Source organism: Mastacembelus armatus, chromosome 2, assembly GCF_900324485.2.
Source record: "Mastacembelus armatus chromosome 2, fMasArm1.2, whole genome shotgun sequence".
NCBI lineage: Eukaryota > Metazoa > Chordata > Actinopteri > Synbranchiformes > Mastacembelidae > Mastacembelus > Mastacembelus armatus.
Window position 1 is genome coordinate 1,077,677 of NC_046634.1, and position 8,030 is coordinate 1,085,706.

The 8,030-nt window shown below is 42.4% G+C and overlaps 1 protein-coding gene across 3 annotated transcripts in view; it reads left to right on the top strand.

Moving 5' to 3' along the window:
• The window catches only part of LOC113127561 (E3 ubiquitin-protein ligase Midline-1-like), a 39,873-nt gene extending 33,479 nt beyond the window's left edge, over positions 1-6,394 (top strand). For all 3 annotated transcript variants that reach the window (XM_026302252.1, XM_026302251.1, XM_026302253.1), the window contains exons 5-10: positions 1,015-1,163; positions 1,344-1,471; positions 2,492-2,635; positions 5,212-5,373; positions 5,492-5,699; positions 5,775-6,394. In XM_026302252.1, the coding sequence (XP_026158037.1) occupies positions 1,015-1,163; positions 1,344-1,471; positions 2,492-2,635; positions 5,212-5,373; positions 5,492-5,699; positions 5,775-6,123 (1,140 nt within the window). In that variant the 3' untranslated portion in view covers positions 6,124-6,394. The remainder of the gene's footprint in view (positions 1-1,014; positions 1,164-1,343; positions 1,472-2,491; positions 2,636-5,211; positions 5,374-5,491; positions 5,700-5,774) is intronic.
• Positions 6,395-8,030: the final 1,636 nt, after the last annotated feature.

Sequence of the window (8,030 nt, forward strand, 5' to 3'; positions counted from 1 at the left end):
TCTGAACAGACGGTGACAACAGTCTCCAAAAGCTGATCCCAGAGCATATGGGAGGGGCGTGAGTCCTCTAAACCCAAATGATTTTTTTTTTTTTTGTGTTATCTAACTAGACTTGGAACACGACAGGGATCTTTTTTTTCATCATGTAACGTAGACTTTTAGACCAACCAATTTCTATTTTGATAAAAGTTCTAGATCATTATCAATAGCACCCAAAATGCTGAGGTTTCTCTTGCTGGTCTGCCTTTTTTTTTTTTTAACACGATGGTGACTTTGCAATTTTCTGTGGATTTGAGCTGAGGCTGCACTGATTTGGGGTCTTTACAAGCCAAAGAGCTGAACACTGACCTCAATCTGTCGCTTAAAATCTTTGCCCACGGGGAGAGGGGATGAAATGGGCCAGCAAAGGGGGGGGAATGGAAATCCTACGTTTGCGTGCAACAGAATCATTGACTCGCGTGGAAAATTTAGTACCAGCAGGGACGTTGGAGAAGCTTAACTCATGTCGTTCGAGCATCTTTCCCAAGCTTTGCCTTTGCTTGTCACTGGGCAACTTTTTTATTTTCAGGAAAAGCTGTAAAACTGAAACACCAAGAGTGATGTTTTATTTTGTTTAAACCAAAGAGAAAAAGTACAAGTGGGCTCAACAAGCTGGGAGGCCTAAACGAATCAGCTTTCAGTCCCTGTAACTTTAACTAATCGTGATTGACGTGTTCATGCCCTTTGCTATAATTTACCTTCTCTAATGTTAATGCTAATTACAAAATCATGAATAAATAGATGACTGAGTGCATTAGTCAACCATGGGATTGGCCTTTTCATGTAGAAGACGCTTTCGAAATGCTAACACGCGTCTCCTCATGCTCATAAAATCCTACGCTTTGGTCATTTCCTGTGGTCATCTCTGATTACGTTCCCATCGCTAATGATCCATAACATCTTAACCTGAATGAGGACATTTTTCACGCGTGTTTGGTTTGATAATTTAGCTTAACTCCTGCCTGTTCTTCCCAGACTCAAAGGCTTCGGAAGCTCGCCCAACAGATCTCCAACTGTAAGCTGTGCATCGAGAGGTCCTCGGCCCTCATCACGCAGGCCGACCAGACTCTGAAAGAGACCGACCACGCTCGCTTCCTGCAGACTGCCAAAAGCATCAATGAGAGGTCAGATGCTTCAGTAATTAAGAGGCTGATTTTATTCAGATTTGCAGCTCAGTGTTTTAATTTAGCAACTGTTGAGCAGTTCAGCACTGTATATCTGTTTATGCCATCAGCTAATCTGATCTGCTGAGCTGCACTTGTAAGTGCTGTTGTATGAAAACCTGTTCAATTTGGGTGATCTAGGGTTTCCATGGCGACCGCATCCACCCAAGTGCTGATCCCCGAGATACACCTCACGGACACCTTCGACACCTTCGTCCTGGACTTCAACAGGGAGAAGAAGCTGCTGGAGAATCTGGATTATCTCACTGGTATCAGTTAGCGATTCCAAATCATGTGCATCATCCCGTGCATCATGATTAAATTGGATTTTACTTGCATTTTTATTTTTTTCAAAATCACAAACCAAACGTCCCTTTTTGTTAGATCATAACAATTCAGCTCCTTAAATTTGGCTTTTCACTATTGCCATTCATTCATTCTTTTCATGTCCCAGCCTATTAACAGCAAAAAATGTATTATCAAGATTATTTTTTGATGTTTGCCTTGCTAGGCCGTGGGAATTATGAGCATGCTGGGGACAAAAACAAGTCTATGCGTAGTGGATATTAAGGTCTGTGAAAATGGCTGCCTTGTATTTATTCTCTGCGCTGCACGAGGGCTTTGCTGGAGGGCCCTTTTCACTAAGTGAATCAGTCTGAATCACTCCACTATGTGCAGCCACTCATGACAGAAGGAGAGGGAGAGGGAGAGAATGACAGACGCAGAAAGAGATAGAAAGTGGCTTTACAATCAATCGAAGCAGTGCCTTTGTATCTTTGTTTCTTTACCTCGGTTCATTCTCTTTCTACTATGGCTTCACGGCTTGAATGCAAAAGGGACTTGCTTTATTTACTTCTTCCGTAGAACAGAAACAGCTATAACATAAAGTTTTGTTTGAATTGATACATGAGTATAAGAGAGCAAATTTAGCATCTCGGCTTTATGGAACAATTCACATTTGTTGCTGCTGAAAGGATTGGGATATTTACTCCCCAATGCCGCTTTTAATCTGAATATTTTATTATTTCTCTTCCACGTTACTTGAAATGCTCAACCTACCGCTCGACTGGAAAGAACATCTTCAGTCCTGTGTGTAATGAAGCTGTTGTGCTAATAAATCCAACCAAATGAACACGTGCGAGGTTAACTGGGGCTGCTGTTTGTTGTAGCAACCCGCAGTGTGTTTTGTCATTTTGAAATATCACTAGTGCAATTTGCAAGCTGCTTTCGAACAGACCACAGAATTCTAGCCTGCTCTGTTTTTTTTTTTTTTTGTCAAATCTCCGCAGCTCCGAGTGCTCCGTGCATCAGGGAGGAGCTGTGCACGGCTTCCTACGACACCATCACTGTGCACTGGACGTCTGACGATGAATTCACAGTGGTGTCCTATGAGCTCCAGCATGCCATCTTCACTGGACAGTCCAACATTGCCAGTAAGCATATGCTATCTTAACATAATCAGCAAAACAACAGGATACTAGTTATTGTGCTGAGTTGGAAGCGGCGCGGCAACTATGACGGCACAACTCACGAAGGCAACTTTTAGCACTGGATTACTGCAATCTGCCTACAAAATATCACTCCTCCAACTCATATCTGACATGACTTCATTGATAAAATGGAAAATGTCCATAATCAAATAAACATCCATAAATCTGCATGAAAATCCTACAAAAAAAAAAAAAAAAGATTGCTCCTTAGAACTCCAGAACTTGCCTGATAATCATCACATTTCTAAATATTTCTCAATATCAGGGCGATCTGGTGAGGTTTTTTTGTACATCTATGTGTACATTACAAACAGGAGCTGCTTGTAGTGGATTCGGCATACTTAATGATGTAAACAGAATCTACTGCAGGCTAAAAAAAAAAAAAAAAACAGCTTAAGATAAAGCCACAGCACAACTCACTGAATCCATACCAATCTACTGTCTACAAACAGAAGTACAACAACAACAACAAACTGTTTACAGGCCTGGGATCTGCTCTGCTTCACTGGTGGCCCCTAGCCTGAGGCGGCTGTAAAGTGCTTTTCTAAAAGCTGAGATAGCACTGAAGTGGAAATGGAAACCTCCTGAAGTGAAGCCTCTTACCTTGATACTCCTCTCACCTTCAGATGTTGTCACACATCAAATGAGTGTGGCTTGAGAAGGATGAAAGGAGGGTGAGATTTGACAACAGTGCAGCAGAAGAGTCCACACCGTGTGTGGGGCAATCAGCAGAAAAGATGAGACTTCAGTGGGTGTGCGGGGTGCTTATGTTTGGGATGTTTGGGTGGCATTTAGGAGTGAGACGTCGTCGCGGGAGAGATGACGGTTGGAAAATGAATCAGCATTCCGGATGACACGATGTCTTGTTGAACAGCAGCGGAGATGCCGAACGTGCCGGCATACACACGCTTACTCGCAGACGCGTTAAAAAAAACCCCCCAGAAAATCATGAGCACACTCGAGTGAGCAACAACTACAAGGAAGAAAATGGGGTCAGGGCAATCTGAAGGCAAGCTCCCCTGCTCCCTTTCAACCAAACTGCCTTTTCTCTGTCTTCTATCCATCCTTTTTTAAAATCCTACCTCACAGCAAAGCCCCTTCACTTTCTTTCCTTTCTCCTTCATTTTCTGCTTAATGTTCTTCCCCCTCTTTCTTTCTCTCCATGCTTACACCTTTGTCAGGGCCTTTTTTTTACTTTTCAGCTTAGAGCAGGTTTAGAACCCACAACTAACGTGACGCTTTATTTCTGTCTTTCTTTCCGCTTTCGCTTTCACAACCCTGTCTCCTCCTGTTCACTAAGATGCTGTGATTTTTCTCTCCTCCTGTTTTCACATCCGATAATGTCAGAGGTGCTGCTTTTGGCATCTAAGTCACGCTTAGTAAAATTCCCCCAGGTCCAATTCAGATGAATCACTGCACAAGACGGGAAACGGTCTTGTAATGTTAATGTAATAAAAACACACACACACACACAAAAAAAGAAAAACAACATCCTTAACTCGTGTGCGTGATTGTGCAGTACAGCCTCCTGAATTGGATTTCCTGTGGGAAATAATGTGTCGAGATGATAGCGGAAGACAAACTGCCATTTGTACCCGCGGGTTCTGTTTTGCTATGCGCGGGACTACAAGCTTGATCAAGTGACGCTGCGGCGGCTTTAATTTTAATTAATGTTAACAGAAGCTGTGTTTACTTTAATAATTATGTTTTTACAATTAACTACGTACACAAATACTATAATCATAATGTCTTCAGGCCAGTTGAGGATCGTTGGAACAAATATATATGAATACTTAGTCTATTTTAGCATTTTTGGAGACTTTATCTAAAGCTATAATTGATTTATTTTATATTATATATTTATATATATATATATATATATATATATAAAGTATGCAAATCTTACTTATACTGAAGTTGACACAGCTCTGAAATGCCTATAGGTGTGAATGTGAGTGTGAATGGACGTCGTTTCTATGTGTAAGTCTAATGATCTGGTGTAACATTAAAAGGTTAATTGAGGGTGCTCATTATGGAAGACTCTTTCACCCATTTTTACCTCTGGGTAACTGTGATAGTGATAAAATTCTTCAGGCAAACATGAGGAACACTGAAGAAAAAAGCACAAGCGCACACAGACACGAGCACAGTGCAGCTGTGAAGCCAACGAGGTGTGAATGGTTTCCTCTTGTGCCTTTTCACACCCTCTCGCCTGTTCCCGCTGCAACGAGCTAACACACAACCAGCCCCTTGGTACACTGTCCTTTCACACTGCTGTGCATCACTCATCCCCAGTTTTTTTTTTTTTTTCTCCCATCCCATCTTTCTAGTTCTCCAAGTGCCTTGCAGATGCAGTCGTAAATATGTTCTTATATTATCGTGTTTCTCTTTTCCTTTGAAAACGGCACACAGTTGCATATTTTTAGGAAGATTTAACGACATGAATATCACACCACCTTCCTGCCTCTGATCTGTGCCGTTTCCTCCACTCCTTCCCTGTACTTTCCCTTTCCTGCCAGGTCTGTGTAACTCATTGGAGAGCTGGATGATTGTTCCCAACATCAAGCAGAACCACTACACAGTGCACGGCTTGCAGAGCGGCACCAAATATATCTTTGTTGTCAAGGCCATTAACCAAGCGGGAAGCAGAAGCAGTGAACCGGGGACTCTGAAGACCAACAGTAAGTGACTGGCGGCTGAAAGTGAACACACCGTATATGATCAGCCTCTTACCGATCTGTCACCAAAGGATCCCTGCTTCAGTATCAATGTTTCATTTCTTCCTTTTTGTGTATCCAGGCCAGCCGTTTAAGCTGGACCCCAAGTCTGCTCACAAGAAGCTGAAGGTGTCCCATGATAACCTGACAGTTGAGCGGGATGAGACCACGTCCAAGAAAGGCCACAGCCAGGACCGTTTCTCCAGCCAGAGCAGCTACGGTGTGGTGGGGAATGTCTTCATCGACAGCGGGCGTCACTACTGGGAGGCTTTGATTGGAGGGAGCACATGGTGAGAGTTGTAGTCTGTTAGGGTAAAGACTCTGGTGTCCACTTGTAGCTAAGAGAATCTATCACTCTTTCTCAGGTACGCTGTGGGTATAGCCTACAAATCGGCCCCCAAGCACGAGTGGATCGGCAAGAATTCGGCCTCCTGGGTGCTTTGCCGCTGCAATAACTCCTGGGTGGTCCGCCACAACAGCAAGGAGCTGGCCATCGAGCCCTCGCCCCACCTGCGTCGCGTTGGGGTCCTGCTGGACTATGATGCAGGGTACCTGACGTTCTACGATGCCGTGGGCTCCCAGCACCTGCACACGTTTCATGTCTCCTTCGTCCAGCCTGTGTGTCCCGTGTTCAATGTGTGGAATAAGTGTCTGACAATCCTCACTGGTCTACCCATCCCTGACCATCTGGAGGGACTAGAACCCCACAACTGAATAAATCAGCATAAACTAGCCCCATTATCTTAAAGTTGCACTGGGCATCGTTTTATGTTTGCATAAACAGAAGAGTGTCCCACGGTTTTAAATTCCTACAGATCTGCAATAAATGAAACCACATTGTATTCTTGTCATGCTCTTTTGCACCCAGAGGCATTGATGTGAAATTTAAACAGCAGCTAGCAAGCAACGTCGCAGTGTTTGACATTTTCTTGTTTTCCATTTGGATTTCTTTGTTACATGTCGTCACAGACTGTCTGCTTTGGTCAAAAAAAAAAAAAAAACACAGAGCAGGTGAGTAGCCTTTGTCAATACAAATAATTGAAACACTTTCCATAAGTTGCACCGTGCAAAGAAAACCTAATGCAGCTTTAATGTGCAAAACACGTATCAGAAATCCCTGTGTTGCAAACATGATGCTGCTTCATGCTGTATTTGACTCTTGAGAGACTTAGTGAAACCTGAGTCTAGATGGATGACACTGTAGTCACGCCAAGACAAACTCAACTCAAGACAAATGGACCTTGTTGGACCAGAATTTCCCACTCTAAGGCACTTTGAACAACCATAGGCATTTTTTGTACCATGGCAATGAGGAAACAAGCCACAAATCAATTTCTAATTTTCCTTTTTTACACCGTCAAGTATAGCACTTTGAAAACCCTTCAACTACGCACATTTACCCTGCACGCACACCTATAACAACACAAAACAATATAACAATCTAATAAAATATAACAACCCATATAATATAGTATAACAACCCAAGTTAAAACAGTCACTGTTACTGGAAAGAGCAGCAGAATGACATGTATGTTTTGTAAGTTCATTGCAATCCCTCGCCCCCTCCCCACCTTTCTCTATCGCATTAAAAAGGAACCAAAGTACCCATTGCTGCCTGTTCAGATGTCTTTACATAAAATTTTATGCGATGATAATAAATGCTGAATTATTTTTTAAAATTTGACACAGGAAATAGCACTATGTGACTACTAAAACCAGGTTTCCCTTAAATGAGGGGGCCTTGTTTTTGCACGTTCTTCATACTTTATTCATGATTTTGCAGTCTAAAAGTCTAATCCTTTTTGGTGCAATTAACACGCATTCATATGGGGAAAGTGCTGTGTTCTGTTTGACTTACAGTGTTCATTTCATAATTCATTTAAAATATTCAATTTTACATGTGGTTTTCACGCTGGGGTCTTATTTGATCAAATCCTCCTGCAGCACATTACTATAATATTAAAAGCTGAGCTACTCTTCATAAAGACGCACCTTCTTCATGTTGTTAATGCAACCCAGCCGTGCACAGGGTGTGGGGGGGGGCGGGTTAGGGGGCCCTACCCAGGCTTGTTGCATTTCAGTCAGTAGCCAAATTTTGATTTTACTGTATAAAATTCAGCCGCTAATTCTTAGAGGTCAAAAAAACGTCACAACCAAACCCCGTAATTCTGTTTTGTTATTTACGTGCTTATATTTAAGAATGGAGCTCCTCGGTGTAAATACATTTCTCAGTGTCACTTTGTTTCAGTATCGGTACACTTCCAAGGACAAAAATAATCTTCTGTAAAATCCGTGTGTTGTTTAGTTGGCATTCATTTTATCTGCTACGAGTATATGTTAGTTAATTTAATGTTTCCATTTGAACTGCCTGACCACGGTGTTATATGTTGTGTCTCTGTGGACGTTTTTATGGAAAACGGGACGTGAGCGCTTGCATCACTGTCGTCTGAGATAAGTCTATGAGAAGGTCAAAAATAAACGTTGCTCCTTTTCACATTAAAGTGTGCTTTTTATTCACCCCTTGAAGTAATATAGCAGTGCATGTTGAGAATGCCAGAAGCCTGAGATAGACCCTCATGAATCCGGACAGGGTGAAATGTCAGTGCCATTTCTCTCCTTCT